This window comes from Oryzias latipes, chromosome 5, assembly GCF_053564925.1.
Source record: "Oryzias latipes strain Hd-rR chromosome 5, Olatipes_Hd-rR_3.1".
Taxonomy (NCBI): Eukaryota; Metazoa; Chordata; class Actinopteri; order Beloniformes; family Adrianichthyidae; genus Oryzias; species Oryzias latipes.
Window position 1 is genome coordinate 27,919,091 of NC_136241.1, and position 21,521 is coordinate 27,940,611.

Consider the following 21,521-nt stretch of genomic DNA (forward strand, 5'->3'; position numbering starts at 1 on the left):
AAGAAGAAATGGATAAATCACAAGCAGTTTGTCTTGCAGCAGCAAGAGATTAAAAACCCTCTGAAGTCCAGGACAACCATCTAAAACCAAAAGAACCAACAACACAGAGCTTCCGTAGAAACTTTTAGTCAAAAAATCTCAGAGGGAAGAAGGAAATGGTGACTGTCTCCTGATAACTGGTAGCAAACGACTCCTCCTGTTTCCAGGTGTGTTGTTGTTTGTGTTCAGTGCAGTTGTGTTGTCGTGGGGCTCTTACCTTCGTCCCCAACGGCTGGAACTTTGGTTTTTTGGCTGGTTGCAGGATGTCTGAAAGAACTGGAGAAGAACAAATGAGATTAAAACCCAATCAACTCAAAAAGGATCAAAAGTGTGCACAGAAGTGTGAAGTTAATGTCCACTGGTCACAAAATGCTCATTTTAACAATGCAAGTTAATTACTACTTTTTTTAATCAACTCTAAAAATCTTTCACTCTCTTGTACTTTTGAAATTGCTTAATTTAATAATATCTGTAATTTGATGTTGTCTTAAAAGTGAACGACAAAAGTTTTTAGTCCCTCAAAAAAACCCTGTGGTCTTTAAGAGTTCTTCAGTCTTCCTTGGTCCTGGTTATAAAGTAGCTACAGTAGGTAAAAGCTTAATAATACACAAAAAACCTAAAATTTATGGCAACCTTTTAGCAACTTCAGGCAATAATTTTTACCCTATATTTAAGTTTTTTAGTTGTCATATTTTAATGTTTAAAAACAACAACAAAGGCTTTTTGCAAATAAAGCTTTCAGCATTTATCAAAGAAGTTTTAACAGGAATTGGAACGGCTTTTGAAAAAAGTATCAGGTTTTAATGATAATTAACTTTCATCTTTTTTTTTTGGCTAAGTTGATCTTCTTCAGTTTCTCCTTTCTTTCTTTTCGGCTTTTCCCTTCAGAGGTCGCCACAGCTTCCTCCATCTGCCTTCTGCATCCTCTACTGTAACTGGTTGACTAAGCAAGTTACTAAAACACATTTTTGTCCTTGTACAGTATCATTAGTATCTTCAGCTTCCAGTGTCCTCAAACACATTCTGCAAAAAAAGGCAATTTTTTATTTTAAATACGGGGAGTTTTTCTCTTTAGGTTCTGTCTTTATAACAGCTGTTGTGGAGAACATAATCAGCATGTTTTATGCCCCCTATCCTTCAGATTTATGCAGACATGAAGCAATATTTCCTACGGCTAAAATGTGTTTTCAATTTGATTCGACGTTGGTTATAACATTAGGGAATCCCAGAATGCAGCAGAATCCCACAAACCAGTTATTTACTGGGAGGATATGCAGCTGATCCTCACATTTACAGCTGGTGATTTGGAGCAGAACCCGATCCAAGTATTCCAGAAATCTGCCACCCTGCTTGTGTTTTAGGCATCCCCATTTATCCCACAGCAGATCAGCTGGATCAGATGATTCCAGGTTCCATCTAAACCAGCTGATCAGCAGCATGTATCTGGAAACTAAGCAGGGTGGACTCACTGGAGAGATCTCTCTTCACGGTGTTCTTCTTCCGCCGGATGGGGAACTCGTCGATCTTCAGCTCTCCTTCGTCAGAGACGTACTCGTACTCATCCCTAACCGGCTTGCTCTTCTCCTCTTTAAGGTTTTGTAGTGATCCAAACAGACCGGAGTTGGTCTGAGGTTTCAGGAGCTTGGAGCTGAAACAGAAACTGAAGTTGAACAGCGGAGGGTTTGGCTCTCACCACAGCGTTCACAGGCAGGGTTAACCGAGTGGACATGGTACTAATGGCCACATGCTTTTCTATTTCCACCACAAATCCCAACTGATAGCTGCAGGCTCTTCCCCGCAGAGAGGAACCTCACATACCTGGGAGCTCTCAGGTGAGACATGGTGAAGCTGAATCTGTCTTTGTGTCCTGACAGTGATGTCCGATCGAATCGGCCTTCCTCCTCCATCTTCAGCAGGGAATCGGGTTTGCTGTTCTGCAATGTTGCAGGAAAATCACAAACCAATGAGCTGCGAGGAAACTTTAATAGAGGCCCATTGAGCAGCAGCAGGGGGACTTTCGTTGATCAGATTTACAAGTTAGGTAACAAAATAAAGACGTTAAACCATATAAACTTGTTTGTTATGACCCCTCACAGTCAAAAACAGATTAGGTGTTCCAGTGCAATCATAAAGATCAGCAACTTTTGATTTTTTTTTAAATCAGATATCTGATTTTTAGATCAGACTTTTTCTTACAGCTAAACTCACTTTTCTAATCAGCATCAACATGTTTGGATCATTTTACAAACTATGATTTCCTTTTAGTAGTAATTTGACTATTTTTAACTGAACCTAATGTTGTCTCTGCTTGTTGTCTGGATGACAGGAGAGGCTGCAGCGTTCCACAGCAGTTTGGCATTGAATTTTCCACGAAACGAAAGCCCTTTAATGCCTTCCACCCAGCAAAATTACACTTAAGTTCCGAAAAAGCTTCTTCCTGTTATTCAGCAATAATCATACTACTGACTCCTTTTAGATGAGGGCATATGAAAATACTTAGAAGATGTGAGGTGCGGACATGGCGTCACTCTATGAGGTCAACTCTGAGGGTGATGATGATGAGCTGCAGGCCTCCAGCCTCACACTTGTGCCACATTGCTGCTGAGGTGAAGTGAGCAAATCTCTCCTGGATGATGGAGCTTTTTTCTCAGCTTCAGAGCTTTTCCAGAGAACATCAGGATCGCGCTTCTCTGAACTCGGAGCAGACGGGGGGGGGATCAGAAGGATCACGGCTCGCAGCTGGAAACAGCTTACCTTATACTTCCACTTCGCTTCGGTCTTGTTTTTGTTCTGCTCTCGCATTTCAAACTTCTCCACGCTGTTCTGCTTGGACAGCTCCTTCTCAGACACACTCGGGATGTTCTTCACTGCCTGCAAGGTTTCAATATGAAAAACAGATTAGATATAATAGTCAAAGTAAAAAGTTATGTCCCTTACATCCATCAGAAAGTCCATCAACAAAGCAGAGGGAGGAACCAGACAAGCCGTGTGCACACCATTCAGCTTCACATGGACAAAAAAAACAAGAGTTTCTAGTTCAATTTGAACACGGGATCTCATTCAGTAGTTATCAAATGTCTGACATTGGTTTGAAATGATTTTTTTTTATATTTTATGTGCTGAGAACGTGTGGAAGTTTCATTATTGCTCAAAAGAAAACTGGCAGCTCTGATTTAATGGAGGACGATATGTGAATCTACAGCACAGGTGAGGAGAGGTCACCCAGTTGGATGTTACATCCTTCCTATCTTAAAGCCTCTCACACCACCAGCCTAACATTATATGAAGTGATATTTATGCCAACACATTGCAAACAAAACTTCCTAAGTAGCAAACAAATTTTTTTAATATTTGCTTTCAAAAACCTTTTTTTTCCTTCCCATTCATTTGAATGAGTAGGTGTGTCCAAACTTTTGATCTGTACAGTATATCTATCAGAAAATCACCAGAAAAATGCTGTGTTAAAACTCCATCAGAGTTGGTCTTCAAATGTACAAGACAAACTCCAGCAGAAATGAGGATTTTTACGTTTTCTGTGACACAGACACAAACTGAGAATGTGAGGCAGACAAGACTTCTGCTTCCTAACCTGCTCACCTTCTGCTTTCTTGGCAGTTCCATTTTACTCAAGATGTCCTTGGCATGGGACTCTAGAGCTGCAAAGTTGGAAGGTTTAGGAGGCACCGACAACTCCTTTGTCTTCTTTGTCTTCTTTTTGCCTTCCTCTTTCACCTTGGGTACTTTGGGAGGTTTGGGGGCCTTGGGCAGCTTTGGGGGTTTGGGGGGTTTTGGCGGTTTGGAAGCTTTCTTTCGGAACTTTTCTCTACTGGGTGATGGGATGTCTTCTGGGGAAACGGGTTCCTCCGGCTCAGATTGGGCGGACGGAGGCTCTTCGACGGGAACTTTGACGTTTGGTTCGCTTTTTATGACTTTTGTTGCATTCTGGAAGTGAAAGCAGGAAGAAGCTTTGTTTCATAAGCATTTATAAACCATCTCCTCGTAGCTTTTAACACAGCTCTCTGTCAATTAACTAAATCCTTACATGCTGATAAAAAAGAGGAAGTTTACACCAAATTCTTCTTTTCATGGGAATGTGGCATCATTAAGCCTCTTTGTGTTTCAGAATCCTGAGATTTTAGATGGAGTGGTGAACGGTGAGAAAAAACCTTCAGCTGCTTTCCTCCAGACAAGGTCAGACTGTCCATTCAAGTTCCAATTCTCTTTAAAGGACCACTTCAACTTAAAATGCCTTCTTCTGAAAAATGATTGACACCTGAAAGTACCTCAAACAGTCTGATCTCTTTGGCGAGATCTTTGATGAGCTGTGATGGTTTCATGTTCTCTGGAAGCTCGTCTTCGTGTTCCAGCAGAGCCTGTTGTAAGTAAAGCAAAATCACTGTATTATGATTTATTCCACTATGATGTAAACGTATGATGGAACTATAGAGAAAATAGACTAACTGGATTTCTGTGTGTGTAGTACTTGATTTGTAACTTGTACAGTAGAATTTGTGCCCAACAGCAATTGTGTATTCACATGTACACTGGAATATCAAAAATGTACACAATTCATGTAGAAATAACACCCGTTTAAAATGGAGCTCTTCTCTGAGCGCTGGTCCCCGATCGCGGCGATAGCAGGCGGCGCAAGGTCGACTCTCTCTGCTGCCTGCTATCACCGTAATCGGGGACCAGCGCTCAGGGAAGAGCTCCTTGCTGGAGGCGCTGTCACAGGTGTCGCTGCCGAGAAGAAGCGGGGAGTTCTGGAAAATCTTTATATAAAAGTTAGTGACCACAACACATTAAAAAGATTAAAAAAGTATAAAAAATTCATAGTTAGTTTGAAGCTGATGCCATGTCAAGGTGTGTGTGAGTTAATTGCATTTGCATGTTTTTGATATTCCAGTGTACATGTGAAGACACAATTACAACCGCACATAGGTACGCACAAAACCTTTTGTACAAGTTACAAATCAGGTTTTTATGCACTCACAAATCCAGTGAGACTATTTTCTCTCCATATGGAACAAACGCTGTGCACGTTGAATCGTTCAGACCTGTTTCTTCGTCCAGGCTCTAAAGGCACCATTAATGATTTTGGCACCGTGAATCAGGTATGCAGCCGGCTGCTTGTTTGCTTTGTGTAAACCTGTGAAGAAGGAAACAAAGAGAGAAGCAGGTGACGTCCATGTGTGCAGCACAAACAGCCTCAGCTCAGGTCTGCGCCAAAGGCAGCATGAAGGTGGGCGAACAACAGGTTCGTCCTCCATAGTCTGGGAGCCTCCAGGTTTTCAGGCTGACTCGTCTCTGAGTGCATCAAAGCTGAATCCACAATGTGAAGTTCCTCTGCACCAGCTCAGCCACTCGAACCTCTCATTTTAGCTACATTTCATGTCTGAAGGAACAAAAAAGCATCCCTGCTAAGCAGGCCGTTTTTTTTAAGATCTGTAGTGAGCATCACATTTGAAATGAGCTCATTTGGTGTCAAATTTCTCACTTTAAACCACCGTTTAAGTCCTCTGTGTCCTGTCAAAAAATGAAATATTGACTATTGTGGTTTGAAAGTATTTTTTGTTTCTTTACAATATAGTGAGTTTTCCACAAATCAAATGAGAATCAATCGTCTTCTGCAGCTAAACCCAAAAAAAAACCACAATTTCAACCACTGATTTCAAAACCAATAATGATAAAAAAAGATTCATGTTTTGTGTGATAAAGTGGTGTCGCACCGTCGCCAGCATACACGCATGCACACAAAAGTGGTGCAGAGTCTTGTACACATGCACGAACATGCTGGAAAGTGCTGGAAACACAAACAGTTCTCAAACACAGGCTCGTAATGGAGCGAGTGGGCCAAAGCCTTTGAAGCGAATCATGTCTGAACTCTGATTAAATAACTGAAATAATATCAGAGCATGCAGCTCCTCATCTGCTCTGCAGACTCTGCAGTCTGTGTGTTTCCTCTGACAAACAGCAGTCCATGCACAGCTACAGAGAAAACACCACTTTGCCAGAAAGATGAGACTGACGTGAAGTTCACCTTTGAATCGCTCCAGGAAGTGGCGTCCCACATACCAGCACGCCGTCTCGAAGTTGGGGAAAGGGGTGAGGCTTCTGACCTTGAGCCGCTTCTCGATTTCATACGCTCTAAGGAGGACAGGGGAGCGCCGTTCCAGAGAGGAGCGACACAGAGAAAATGATCAAACACAGTTTCAAATGAGGAGAATTCCAAAACACACCTTCACGCCATCAACAAGGTGGCTGTCTGCAGGAGGCTGACAGATCAGATCAGAAACTAAAGAGCAGAGAAGCTCAAGGTGGAGCAGAGGAGCTGAATGTGGGAAATAAGACGGAAGCGCTCACCTCATCTGCATCTCCACACTCAGGTTGTGCACAAAGTGTCCAGAGAAGGAGAGCGAGTCCACCGGAGTCAGTATGGCATTGATCCAGCCTGAGCCAAACGGGGCAATACAGAAATGAATGCCTGCATCAGGCCGCACATGCAGAACACACTACTATTTTCATCCATTTCAATGGAGTAGAGCCCCACCTGGACTCATGCACAAACTAAAGGAGGGCTGTACCACTTGCTAATGAAACAGGGTTTTCATATTTTAGAAGGAAATTCAAAGTGTTTAACGACCCACTCTGATAACCTTTTGACCTATTCTAAAAGCGTCCCTAGAGGGTGTTTTTAGCCAAACGGGACTGTTGCAAGGAGCAACCCGCCCCCCTTCCTACCACCCAAAACTGAGCTATCTGTTTACATGCTCTCCCGCTAGCTTACAACCCCTCACAACCCCAACCTAACAGTACAGTTTTGATCCAGATTCCAGCTCAGACGAGGAAAACAAAGACAAAGACACGGATCTATTTGTCTGCAAGTAGAGGCATTAGATGGGAGCCAAGAAGCGAGCTACCCAGAAATGCAATGTTAAGCTTCATTTTCTAAATATGTATCCTCCATTTTCAGAAAAAATGCAACAAGAACACGGTAAAAACACCCAAAAACATTTTAAAAAATGTTGAAAAGCAGAAAAAATTAACAATTTTATTAAAGTATATCTGCTGGTTCTGGTTCGTTTGAAAATGTTCATTAGAGAGAACGATTTCCTTCTGAGGAGTCCAGAGTCAGATGATGGAACCGTCTACTGAAAGGAAAATAGATTAATAGAGAAGTGGATCTGCGTGTGAACATGCAGTTTTTTCTTTACAGTTTATTATTTTGTGAGATTTAAAACTACTTTCTACATCACATCTTCATATGAATGTGTGAAACTCCCTCAAATGTGTTGTCTGGTGCAGGTTTTTTTTCCAGACTGCAGAGAGCAGTGTTTGTCCCACACCCATGAACTTTTTAAACGTTTTTTTTTACTCTGGCTGCTGCAGTATCTTGTGTGGGGGGCTGCCGCGCTGACCTGATGGGATGAAGAGTGTCTGGCCCTGCTTCAGGGTGCATTTGTAGCATTTGTCCACCTGATCGGCGAAGAACATCTCGCTGTGACTGGACGAGGACCTCCAACGCTCAAACAGCGACAGGTTGGCTGAGGTGGGCTTGATGAGGAAGAAGATCTTTTCTCCCTGCAACCACAGATCAAACAGGGGTCAGCAGAGGCTTAGTGGGGCTGGGGGTCAGAGTAGCACTTCTTTGTGACGGACTGACTGACCTTTAGGATGTGGTACCAGACGGAGGCCCCCCCACACTCGATGTGGAAGTCAGTGTAGCTGTCTTTCACACAGATGAGGCAGTATTTGGTGACTTTGGGCTTTCCCAGCAGAGCATCGTCAGGCCAGTAGTTCTCCACCCAAGAGAGCTGCCGCACAATGTGAGGACTCTCCACGATGTTGCTCATTCTGTTCAGACAAACACAGACTCTAGGTTCTCTGGAAGAACATTTCTCGCTTTTGTCTTTAAATTTTTGTCATTTGGAGCAGGCACCTGGTGTCCGAGAACTCCAGGTTGATGACGTTCAACACCTTCTTCCTGTTTGTGCTGTAGTAATAATCGACAAACTCCTTCAGCTTCATCTTGCTGTCGGTCTGCTTGGTGACGTCCACCACGTCCACGCTCACATCCGGACCTTCGGCACAAACGGGGCAATGAAAGGAGCCCAGGACAGAACAGCAGAACACCAGAACTCAGAGGGGGAGGAGCGCCCCCTGCTGACAAACCAGTATGTGTGTATGCTCATTGTACAGACTGAGTGCTTTATAAGTGCTTTATAAATAAATTTTGATTTGATTTGATTTGAGATTAAAGTTTTCTCCAAGCTGCAGATGAGGATCAACATTAGACCTGTAGGAGAATGTGTCTGAAAACACACATCCTAGAGATGAAGCATCTCCTGCTCCTCCTCAGCTTTACAAGCCAGAAGGTTTTTAGAAAGCAGACACTGACTTTATTTGCAGTAATTGCCAGAAAAAGACATTCTCACAACTACTACTACATCATTCCTTACCAACGTAGTTCTCCACGTCACTGATGTAGAAGGTGGGGGCGGGCATGGACATACCCAGGCCGTCTTTCTTCTGAACCAGGATTGGCTGGTCGAAGCCGTTTTCCTCCAGGAACTCCAAGGTCAGCTGACAGCCGCTGAGCTTCACCAGGATGTCATCAGCACTGACAGACAGACAGAGCAAACCCTAAAGAGTTATCACACAGCGCCACCCAGTGGAAGACTTTTGAAGTGCAGCAACAACTTTTTTGTGATGTGAGTTCGTCTTTCAGGTTGGATCATTTTGGATGAAACCAACATTTTAATTGACTGCCTCCGTCTGTCTCCAACGCTGACACAGAACTTTCACACGTTCATAGTTCCTCTGATAGATAAAGTCATTGTTCAGTCGGTGGTTGTTCTACACGTTTGGTTGTGCTATCCTAGACACTTTAACGTTGGGAGCTGGGTCATTTAGACCCACTAGACAGTGCGCTGAACCTTTTTTCTTCAATGATTTGTGAACCTCACTGGTGTCCATGATTACATGAAATCTTTCCACCTTTATCCACCTTTGTCATGGTAGGGAGAACACGTCAATGTAAGGGTGGGGTCATCTGAGATAGCACAAGGGTTACAGACCCACTTTGATGAAAATCGTTATCTAGATTACTTTAACATGTTCCAGTAACATGTTCTGATAGTGAAAGACATATATCAAGAAAATTGTCCTAAAAAAGGACACTGATTTTTTTATAGTCTTGGTTAAAAACTACGTCATCATAATTAAAAGACCACTGGGGAAGCTTTTACAAAAGAAGATTGGAGTGGGTCTTTAACATGGAACCAAACTAAGATACCAAATCTGAATCCAAGCCATCCTGAGAGAGGAAGAAACATTCACTTGAACAACTTTATCAGGTAAATTGCAGCTTTTAAACAGTTTTTAGCAGCAACCTCACATTCACACCCTTCCAGATAGCTAATGCTGATTTAACAGCATGTCCTCAGACTGAGCTGTAAGACTCCTGTCCCCAAACAGGCATGACATCTGGGTCATGTTTTAGGCTTCACCTAATCTTCTCTGCAAAAACATGTCTGCAACAAGAGGACCTCCTCTTCCTCACGGTACGCTGCTTTAGAAAACGAGAAATGGCTTTGAGTTAACCACTTTCTGAGGTGACAGTGAATGCAGCACAATATGTGGATGCTTCTGCAGAGGTGAAAGATGGACTGTCAGATTAAGTGACAGTTGGGCTGATGGAGAAATTTCCGTTTGCCAACTGAAATGTTTTGAGGCGTCAGCTTCAGCTCGTCAAGGATCAAGAAGTCAATTTTTTCTTCATCTGTTTAAAATGTTCAATACTTTGAGACATCGGGAAGTTCCCTGACGTTGGAAGATTTTTGGAAGAGATTTTGGCTTGTTGGGCAACCTTAAGTTAAAAAACAAACATCAAACACATTTATGTACTTAATTCAAAATCAAAATGTTTAATCCCGAAAACAGTTTTTAAGGATGTCAAGCATCCTTTGCTTGGGCTAAATGAGGGCTCAAAGGGTAAAAGGTATGAAAAATGCTTTTCATCCACCATCTCAGAAATTCTGTGGTTGATTGACAAACTCAGTTACAGAGTCCACCCTGAGACAGGGATGATGTGGGTTCAAATCCACAGTCGCAGCTGCATCTGCAGCTCACCCCTCCCAGGGGATGGGGGACGTGCAGAGAACAAATTTCACACACCCAGGTGTGTGACAACTCGTGGGACTTTAATCTTCTCATGAAGACTGAAATGTGCTGAACAAAGCAAACAGTGTTTCTGTTCTTATCAACTTGAGCAAACGAACGTAGCTCCTTGTTCCTGCAGAGCCTGAAGAGCTGCTGAGTGTGGCTTGAAGTGTAAAAGCACTTTGATTTTCTAGATCAGAAAAGCTCCAATTAAATGGAACCCATTTACACTATGTAACTAATCCACCTCAGTGAGTGAGGCTCCATTAGGAGTAGTTCATTAAGACCTGGAGTTTATGTCAGCAGTAATTCTATCTTAGATTAAAAAGCTGCGATTAATTAAACAATTAACAGAAGAAGAGATGAAACTGGCTGGAAACTGAAATGTTTCGTCAGTCAAGTTCGCTGTCTGGGTCGGGTGGCATTGTGAAGACCACCCAGCATCAGCTGCTCTGTGTTCAGCATCAGTAATCGTGGCGATCCAATGAGGTCAAACCTTCACGACACTCAAACATACCCTACTAAACCATTAATCTCTCCTCATAGATAAACCTTCAGCTCAGGGATTAGCACAATGTCAAATGGAGATCTGTTCTGTGCAAACAACTTCTACAACACAGCTGAGCTCACTGAAGCATTTCAGCAAGTAGAGCCTAAAAATGAGCATTTTCAGCGTTTGTCTTTTTTGGTGAAGCCCATTCGAATATTTATTGATAGTGAAATGTGCTTATTTTGTGGGTTAACACTCATGATGAGACTCATGTCTTAACACAGAAAATAGAGTCTGTAAACACATGAATAAGAGCATGATCATCTCACTACTGTTAATCTCTTTATAGTTTCTAAGACTTTAATCCCAATAATCAAATGAAAGAATTCCAGGTTGTAGATTAAAACAAGAAGTCTGACACACCAAAATGAGAAGATGCACACACACAGGAATTTTGATCTAATGTCCTCATTATTTCAAATTAAATTGCGACAACAACATCTATCAATTTTTTCCCACTCCACTCAGAGCTGGATTAGAGTCTCCGTAGATATGCTCAGACCTCCTTCTCCGCAGAAACTTCCTCCAGTCCTGCCAGAGGAACCCTTAGGCAATCCCAGGCAAGCCAAGAGCAACTGTCCCTCCAGTGTCTTCTGGGTCATTCACAGGGCCTTGTCCCTGTGGGACACGCCCAGAATACATCTACAGTAAGGCATCCAGGAGACATCTGTAAATGTGGAAAGTAAGGAACAAAACAACACTCTTCCTTTTGCAAGTTCAGCCTAATTCTCCTCTCCAGTACCCTAAGTGGGTACTGGCGAGTACTCAAAGTGGACAAAGTAGACTTTCTCTGGGAGGTAATTTTTGTTGTCCACAACCCTCCGGTCCCACTTCTTGATAAAAGGGACCCTTCTCACCAGACCAGAAGCCCTGTGACAATGTCACAATGGCTTGTCACTCAAGAAAACCCTACATCCAGAGACTTGAAGTACTCAGGTCGACCTCATCCAACCCTGCTGCCTTGCCACAAGGAGCTTTTTTACTACCTGTGCATTCAGCTTGGGTGGACTCACCCACTTCTGTGTCTTTAGCCTCCACTTCCTCAGCATAAGGCGTGTCAGCAGGATTAAGGAGGTTCTCAAAGTATTCCTTTCACCTCTTAACGTCTTTAGTCTAGGTCTAGGACAACAACTTACCACCTGCACTTGTAATAGCATTGGTAGACAACAGCTTTCCCTTACTCAGGAATCAAATTGCTTGCCAAAATTTCTTCGAGGCTGATTAAAATCCTTCTCTATGGCCTCCCAGATCTCTTTTCAGACCAAAGTTTTTGCAACTGCAATTGCAGCTGCTTCATGCTGATTGGACTGTCAGTTCAGAATTTTCACAAGTCAGCTAGTCTCGATAGGACACCGTCTTCAGTATAACTGCATCCCATTCTTCCGCTGACCACCGGGTTTGTGGATTGCCACCCCGACTGTCACCAGAGACCTTACTGCCACAGTTTTGAACAGCCAAATAGATAATGCAGATGGAAAACATGGCCCATTCAGATTCATTTTATCCAACTTCCCCAGGTACCATGTTAAAGCTATCCCAAATTTGGGAGTTGACAACCTCGACTGGCAGGTGTGTCTGGCCTCCTCTAAGAGAACCCACCACACCACCAGGTGGTGACAGCTTGAAAGCTCCATCCCTCTCTTCACCCCAGTGTTCATGACACATGACCAAAGATCAAATGGCACAATTACAGTCCTTCGTTGACCTCCAGCCAGTGTCATGGTGTCACATGCACTGATGGACACCCTTAGGCTTGAAAGGGACTTTTGTTTCAATAAAATGTAGCTGGCACAGAAGTCCAATAACAATTCACCACTTAAGTTCAAATCAATCAGACCGTTCCTCACATTCACACCCATCTAGATTACACTGTCATTGCCTAAATAAATATTGAAAAATCCCAATGGAGTCTCCAGTCAAAACATTTTCTTTGCCCCTCCCTTTGACTCCAAGAAGGCAGGCTACTCTTAAACGCTTAGTTAGAGACCTGTCCCAAAGCTGAGAGCTCAGGGACATGACCCTCCTGTTCAATGTTCAACCTCAACACATGACAATTGAGCTGGTCGACCATGAGCAAACCCACACTAAGCCATTGCATCTCACCATGGGGTGCTCAAGAATAGAAGAGAATCCCACTCAGTAAGGTGGCATTCTTAGTGGTAAGAGTCAAAAACCTGCCTATGACCACCATCCAAATAACACAACACCAGCCCCTTGTGGTCCTTTCTTGTGGCGGTGGGCCAACAAAAAGTCTATCTCACATAGTTTCTTTGGGTTGACCCCGGTCACCAAGGGGCATTCGTGCGAGCCCAGGTTGGGACCCCAGAAACATTAGCAGCAGACTTTGTTTTTAATAATAAGAGACATTTGCTGCAGGGTTCGTACACTTTTTTAGCAATGGTTTTCCATAACCATAACCTTTCACAGAATTTCCAAAACCAAAAAAGAGCACAGTTGAGTCAGATTATTGTAGTCGGTGCCGCTAAGTCAAACCAAGACACATATTGATACATCCAAGTCTGTCTGCCTTGCTGTTAACATTGCAGCCGCGTTGCCAACGGGTGTTTCTGTTGGTATGGAGGAAATTGCATTAACATAAAAAAAGCGGGTGATTTTCGTTCTAATTTCTACCTAATTTTCGTTCTAAAATTGATTGTTTCACAATAGGGTTGGGCGATGTCCCCTAATTTGGCCGTTGACGATGTTTGCTGTCAACCATCGGGATGGACGATGACATCGTCGGGGGGGGGGGGGGGGGGGGGGTATTTTTACATTTTTCGTTCTTATATAACTGCTTTTCGTTATTTTGCTTTTTTCATTTTATTTCCCAACTAATGGTTAATCCGCGATGATCCAGTATAAACTGAGGGAAGTGACTTTAACAGAAAAAGTAACAAGCAAGATAGAAAAGAAGTGTAGTCGCTCCCGCACTTAATTAGTGAAGTGGACCGGCGGAGCGCGGACTTAAAGCTTTGTGTTTGATGGGAGGAGGGGGGGGGGGGGGGGTGTGTGTTACATGAGCTGTATGTGTGGGAGATTTAAGACTGCGATCCGTCCCGCAGCTCTAGGGGTACAAGTAACCGAACTCAGAACCGGGTCTAAACGTGTGTCTGAGCACAGCTCGGATCGTCAGCACACACAGCGGTTTGAGCATCAAAGCAGAAATGTCGCTCAGTCCTTAGAAAACATTGAAAACAATCACGTGGATTTGTGTTTCCAGTCGTGTCCCGACTAAATAAAGGCTGATGTTATTCTTACACGTTTACGTGCAGCGCCACCCAAAGCTAATGTTGTTAGCCCGTGTTAGCATACTGCTAATCCTGGCTCCGTTCAGAAAAAGCACTGACCACACGGATTAAAATTCAAATGATGAGCGAACAGGTGTTTGATAATAACCGTAACATTATTAAAAGCACGTTTAGAAGATCATCTCGTATTTTACCGAGCTGACATGTCAATATATATAGCCGCTCGGTGCTGTTATCGTTTTGTATTGAATTGTTACATTCAATAAAGTTTGGAAAAAAAGCCGCTCGGCGGAAGTTGTATCCCCTTCCGGTTTTCAAACTGCGCATGTGCGAATACTGCGCATGTGTGAATGATTTATTCCGACCGAAATTGTGACCTTAGTGAACGTTTTTATATTCTGAAAACATTTTTCTGGGCCCATCTACACGGTTGGATTCTAATCCGACCATTGATCCCATCAAGATATTTTGTACATGTAACCGCGGCTTATGGTGTCGACGCGCAACGTGGCGGGGGCGTGGCATCACGATGGTGGTCTCTCCATCGGGATGTCAGTCACCCATCACGATGGACGATGATATCGTCCATCGGCACAACCCTATTTCACAAATGACTTACTGTATGACCAGCTGGGCATCAGCATGCAGAACCATTCTGAAACCTCTACAAACTGTTCACAAACAAGCTCTGAAAACTTTGGACAAAAAGCCTAAAAGCCACCATAATTGTAAAATACTTCAGAAACACAAACTTCTAAGCTTCAATACTATGATTCAACATAAAGATTGCATATTGGTCTATAAAATCCATCACGGTCTGGCTACTCCCCCACTTCAGGACTTTGTCAAAAAAAGACAAAACAGAAGCACCAGGGCAAGTTCAAGAGGCGACTGCATCATTCCTTCCAGAAAAAGCAGCTTTGGACAGACTGTTTTCTCCTTTCGAGCCTCTCAAACCTGGAACAGAATCCCAGAAAGCATTCGAGAGCTCTCCACACTTCCATCTTTCTCAAAACAATTAAGATCTTGGCTGCTGGAAAACCAAACTTGCACTCATAGCTAATTTTAGGGACAATGCAAGAAAACTGTTTGCTAACAAAAGTAAAAATAAACCATTGGGGGGTGAAAAAAAGTGGTCACAGTTATAGTATTGTTCTGATTTTGGCGATTTTATTGATGTATATTTTGGGGAACTATGCATTTGAAACTCTTTTAAATGTTATCCGAGTTATGTTAATTTTATCTAATTTATTTAGTGCAATTTTACGCTATATATGTACATTTTTACTTTGTTTTACTCATTTTATTTTTAGTCTCTAGGTGGCTGACCATGGTCAGAACGGGACAGAGGATGGAAATTTGCCTAGGCTACAATCCTGCATATTTACAGTGTCTCATTACTTTTAGAGTATTCTACACTGTTTGTTGTATGCATTGTCCCTAAATAAATAAATACAAATACAAAATACAAATTCAAATATTTTAAAGAACTCTGTGATTCTTGAGAGTTGTGACAGAAGACCTTCAGAAAAACTAAATCTGTTCTATTTACTTTTCATATTGTTAAAGTGTTTTGATTTTCATGATATTTATTGTTTTATACATTTTTAAACCTTGTCTTTAATTTGATATAAATGTTTTAACAATTATAAGACTTCATGTTTTTCTGTGCTGGTAACATTGTCTATTTTGGCTAACAAATGCCGAAGACAAGAAAAATATCAAAAGGCGCCTGACCACCAGACATACATTTGAGCAAATATATCTTAAAAAAGTAATTATCTAGGCTTAAACATATCATCAGTATTCACAATTCCTTTAGATCTAACATAGTGAGTAAGTCCATCGATTTTAAATTAATGATTTTTATCCCAAAAAATAGACTTTTTATGTGGGACATGTTTTGTCCTGACTCTCAAGAATCAGTGAACTACAAAAACAAATGACTCCAAACTTACTGACCTCATCTGCTCATGAAAACTATGAGATGGGCTGCAATTAAAAGTAGGAAAGCCACAAAGTGTCTGTATCACAGACAAGGTCCGTTTTGTTTATGTGTTTGTCACTATATCGCCAGTCTGTTCTTTCTGCTTACTTTATCCACAAACATTACAGAGCAAAACCTTGGATGATGTTCTATTGAGCAGTATGAACTGTTTATTTTTGTCTGCGGTGATGCAGAAAACGATTACATTTGGAGTTTATATTGATGTGAAGTTGCTTGTGAAGCTGCAGAGGCAGGCAGGGACTGTCAATAAAGTATACAAAAACACCTCAGATAAACATGCAGTTTCTCAGTTACACACCATAAATAACCTCAAAATCATCCCAAGTACTCATTACAGTATTGTTAAAATAGGAAGAAGGAAGAACAGTCTGGTGATATGGTGACGAGCACATGAACTAAACAGATCGTGTCTATGACACAGAGACTTTGTGGCTTTTCTATTGCAGCTCATCTTATGGTTTTCATGAGCAGATGAGGTTAGTGCCCAGCCTGTTTGGATTTCTTTGCTTTTGAAGTTCTTGAAAATATTAGAATGAAAATCACAGAAAAGATTTGAACGAAGATCACCCGTGGATGTTTTTTTTATTATTGAATGCAATACGTTTCCATTGTAACGCCATTACTACCTGTTGTAAAAAGTTCTCCGACTGTCGCTGTTTCTTCCCTTTCATGCTGCTCACCAGCCCCGCTTCTCTCATGCTGCTTATGTCAAAGGACTTGAAGCAAAGTCTGCATTTTGCATGTTTCTGGTCCAAAATGAGTTTCAGGGTCTTTCAGTAGCCACAGTTGATTCGTCTCCTTGAATAGCCACTCTGTGTTAAAGCTACATTTCCCCCGCATTTTGTAGCGTTTCACGATAGTAAGCTGAAAGCGCCATGCACTGAGCTGACGACAACTCAAACTGCTTTACGGCAATGTAAACTCCCATCACAGTTAGTGGGACGTTGAACTTTTATCACATTTTAGATTTGAATCTCATGTTAAACTTGTTTTGTTTTTTGCATCCAAAATATTAAAATGTCATGACGTTTCCAAAACAAACTTTTCAAAGACCTAGAAATGACATTTTCAATTTCCAAAACTTTTCCAGATTTTTTATGACTGCACAAACCCTGTTGCTGGCTTGTAACCCAGGACCTGACTGACATGGGAGACCCTAACAGGTGTATTTGCATCAGAGAGCACAGCCCGTAAGACCACTCACACTCTCAACTCCCCTCCCATAAGCAAATGAAAAACAATCATACCACACTGTTTTCCACGTTTCTCTAAAAACATTTTAAAAATTAACTTGACTTAGCACAGAGGTCCAGAGATCCAGTGATCCAAAGGAGAGAGGACCTGCAACACAAAGGTATGGTGGCAACTCATCCATTGAGGGGGTGTTGACCTTACCTGGGGAAGGTTCTACTTCGGAGCTCCTTGATGAAGACCTGACTGCCATTTTGAACAGCTTTGATGTCTGTGCTCTGCCCTGTGTCATGTTTACTCCAGTTCTTCTTCTTTTTCACTGAGAGGCCAAGAAACTCTTATGAAGGTCTGAGTTCAACAGAAAAGTTGCAAGTGCAGCAGCACACTTCAACCGGTGTGCCACTAGGAGGTACTTACAGGTGGACTTGCCGTGGGTCTTTTCACAGTTTGGACAGTGATAGATGTCAATGTCAGGAGCATCGTCTTCATCCACCCCAACACAGCTGAATGGAGAGAAGCAGCAGTTTACAATAATAATAATAATAATAATAATAATGGATTGGATTTATCTGCGCTTTTCAAGACACCCAAAGCGCTTACATTATGTCCATAATTCATTCACTTCTCATTCATACTTGGTGATGGTAAGCTACGGTTGTAGCCACAGCTGCCCTGGGGCAGACTGACAGAGGCGTGGCTGCCATTTCACACCTACGGCCCCTCTGACCATCACCGGGACCATTCATGCACATTCACACACCAGTGGAGCCACACTGGAGGCAGGGAGGTTGAAGTGTCTTGCCCAAGGACACAATGACATTTTGGCTGGTGGGAGCGGGGATTGAACCGCCAACCCTTTGATCATTGGACGACCCGCTCAACCACCTGAGCCACTGTCGCCCAATGTGGAAAAGAGTTAGCCTGACAATCCACTATTGGAGAATATGCTTCTCCACACTCATCAACTCTTTCACAACTCACAGAAAAGGTCCATGTGGTTTGAAAATACATTCTATCTAGATTAGTTACACCATTGGATAATGTGTCCTCAGTGTTACAGATGGATGGAAGACAGCACCAAAACACTTCAAACAGTTGAGACGCATTTGTTCTGAGCTGGACTCCAAAGAAATATAAATCTTCAGACACTGATTAAACATTTACCGGTATGTATATGAAAACGTTACTCGGGCACTACAACACCTCTTAATGTTTTTCTTGTTTTACACAGTGTCTCATCATTGACACACAAACAAATGAAACACTAAAACAGTGTTTTTTATGCTCTAGAAAAAGTACACTCTAAAAGAGTCACAAAAAAACGTAGAATACTGAGTTTAAAGCCAAAACAGAATCAGGTATCATTTTAATAATTAATGGAACTTCACTATGGGATCCGGAAAGACAGGAGGGACAAAAAATATCTTCCTTGGTCATGTTTAGGTTTTATTGTTTTTTTTTGGGTCATGTTGAAGTTTGTTTGGTGATTGGATTTACATTTACATTGGGTTTACATGTTTACATTTGCTGATGATGCAGTTTTTGTTATCCTGAGTGCCATTCAGCACAGCTTGACCTACTCTGAAATGATTCTGCGGGACAATCTGCATCTTAAAACAACAGTTTAAATCGAGTTACATGACATACCAGCAGAGGTTGTTAAGGTCAAATGACAAGACTGTTCAGATTCTTGTTATATATTATAGTTTAATTTAACAGAATAAAAACATTTTCATACAAAACATTAATTAAAAGGTTTATATTTGGCATTCATAAACCTGAACAAGAAACCTTATATATGAACACATCAAGCTCTTTTGTTTTTCATTTGTATTCTGTTAAATATTTTTTTAAAGAATAACTTTTGCATCTTTAACTAATGCATTTCTTTGACTATCAAACAGTTTTCCACAACTGTGAACATCAGATCATTTAGTCAAATTCAAGACTAAACACATTGCAAAACAACATCATTGATGAAGTAACAACATTTGGGACCTTGTAAGTCTCAGGGGCAAAGGGCAGGAAGACGTAATTTCAAAAAGTGTTGGAAGAATTCTGCCAAAACTTCTTTGTTTTCTTCTATGACCGTGCCGGCTGTGTCACAGCCTGCATTATTACAGTCTCATACAACTTGAATTGAGTCTAAAGAGAACATGCAAGCTTTGTATTCCATACTGAGCAGCATCCCACTACCTCCGGACACATGTTCCACCCACATGGATTAAAGTGAACCTTGTAACACTTTTATGGACTTTTTTCTTTTTTGCAAAATAAGCTGACAACATTCACCAACAGCTATTGAATCAAAAACTAGTGTATTTGTTCTTCATATGTTTATAATACTTTTTCCTTATGCTGTTATCCCACCTTGTGAATAAAGCAGTTGTAGGCATTTGCTAAACAGTTTAGTCTAAGCAAATTTACATTCTCATAACCAAAATGTCACACTCTTCCCTTTCATCTTGCCTCATTCAATCCCCCGTGAAAATATAATTAAATAATCATTTTCTCAAAGAGTCTTGTTTAGTGACTCCATTATCAAAAGAATTGTCAATTATTGCTGCTCTAACCAATGGTGCTCCCCAGAGCTCTATTTTGGGACCCTTCTCTTTATAATTAATCAATGCTAACTCTATCTCTGAAAGTTCTTTTTACAAAACACATCATTTATGCTACCAAAAAGCTCAACCGGCATCTGTTTATCTCAGTACTGGTTAGGATTTTCCTCAATGCTTTATGGGTTTTCATAATTTGGCACAAATGTAATCTTATTTGAGTGGATAATGTCTGTTGTAATCTGAAAAATGTTCATGGTTTGACTCATTAAGACTGCATTTCCAAACCTTTGTGTAATCTTTTTTGAAAAAGTATTTGCTCCAAAAATTGAATAACAAGTTGAGTGACGTCTGATACCAAACCCCAGTAACAACTGTTCTGGAGTTTCTTGTATCTTGTGATGAATTTGATTCTTTTTTTTCTCATGTTTTTGATCATTTTAGTTGACGTTAGAAGCAAGTTTCTGCTGCATATTATGAGTCTGAAACTTAAATTTAAGGCCCAACTTTTGCTCTCAATGAATCTTCATTTGATCAGCTCATTTATCAGATCATTAATCCGCTGCAGAACCCAAGTTTTCTTGAGCCTGGAGTCAAAAAAGTGTTGGAGACTCTCCATGATATTGTAACAGAGACCAAGACAAATGGTTTTATCAAATAAAAAATGTTATCCAAGAAGCCTACTAAAAATACAAAAAAGCTATGATGTTCTTTTAAAAGTTTAGATTACGGATGTTAAAATATATGCATTTAAAAAAAATGAATTTATTAAATAAATCATCCACAAATTAGTCTATTTTATCTCATTTTTATTTTGTCTTTTTCTTCTTTAGTTCTTCGTTGTGAATGTTTGGCTACTCTAGGTGAGGATGGGACACAGAATTTTGATTTTACCTAAAAACAGCATAATCATAAAAGAACGCTTTTAAAATAGATCAAAAGATGATTGTAGTGGGGCTTCAATTGTTATAATATTCACCAATAATTGAGAAGAAGGTTTTTGGGGTGCACAAAGCAGTCTTCAAGAGCAAAAAACACATTTTTGTTTGTGATGCGTTTGTTTCCCATTGTGATTTCATAGCTAACTGGTTTGAGAAGTTGACCCACTGTCCCACATTATTACAGACACCTGTCATAGGTTGGCAAAATGTAAGCACTCTTAGCAAACAGGCCAGACTTGTACCACACTAGAGTCAACAGTGCCGTGCTCTGGCCCACCTCTGCAGGCAGACCTCTGCTGCACATATTCTTCAAGTCGTGCCTGATCATTGAATCACTTTAGCTAAATACATCATACTTTGAGGTTAGCATGCTTAACGATTGCCTGGTTTGAGAGAGCCCTAATTTTGTTTCTGCTGCTTTAAGCACCTGGAGCCCCCACATCCTTAACATCAGATGCTAATCCGATATCCTGTGAGCATTATTCCTGTTGCAGTGATGTGTTGGTGTCTGTTTCCAAACTATTGTCGTCTTAGGTCGGTTCATTTCTGCTTCGTGGCGGTTTCTGCTTCCTCACAACAGGGATGACAGTGAGGACTGTGATGTGGTTGTCCCACGGAAAAAAAACAACAACTAATGAACAGCCACTGAGCAACAGATAAACATTTCCACACCCAGTCATCATTTAGCACATAGGCAGTTGTTTTTTTATCATCAGTTCCCATACAAACAGCCAGTCTCTCTGGGCTGCCAGGAAGCTGCTATTGATGATTTTCAGCATCATGCATGTTCATATTGGAGGTGCACTAGAAACCTGGACATTCAGA

The 21,521-nt window shown here is 41.4% G+C and overlaps 1 protein-coding gene across 2 annotated transcripts in view; it reads right to left on the minus strand.

Annotated features, from left to right (window-relative positions):
- Window positions 1-21,521, minus strand: part of phf2 (PHD finger protein 2) — a 34,987-nt gene that overhangs the window by 10,620 nt on the left and 2,846 nt on the right. For both annotated transcript variants that reach the window (XM_011475338.4, XM_004069061.5), the window contains exons 2-16: window positions 17,615-17,700; window positions 17,402-17,516; window positions 8,499-8,659; window positions 7,979-8,120; window positions 7,707-7,893; window positions 7,458-7,620; window positions 6,403-6,490; window positions 6,080-6,186; window positions 5,097-5,188; window positions 4,323-4,412; window positions 3,637-3,981; window positions 2,794-2,910; window positions 1,858-1,973; window positions 1,509-1,687; window positions 257-315 (exon numbers count right to left, since the gene is read on the minus strand). In XM_011475338.4, coding sequence (XP_011473640.1) covers window positions 257-315; window positions 1,509-1,687; window positions 1,858-1,973; window positions 2,794-2,910; window positions 3,637-3,981; window positions 4,323-4,412; window positions 5,097-5,188; window positions 6,080-6,186; window positions 6,403-6,490; window positions 7,458-7,620; window positions 7,707-7,893; window positions 7,979-8,120; window positions 8,499-8,659; window positions 17,402-17,516; window positions 17,615-17,700 — 2,047 coding nt within the window. The remainder of the gene's footprint in view (window positions 1-256; window positions 316-1,508; window positions 1,688-1,857; window positions 1,974-2,793; window positions 2,911-3,636; window positions 3,982-4,322; window positions 4,413-5,096; window positions 5,189-6,079; window positions 6,187-6,402; window positions 6,491-7,457; window positions 7,621-7,706; window positions 7,894-7,978; window positions 8,121-8,498; window positions 8,660-17,401; window positions 17,517-17,614; window positions 17,701-21,521) is intronic.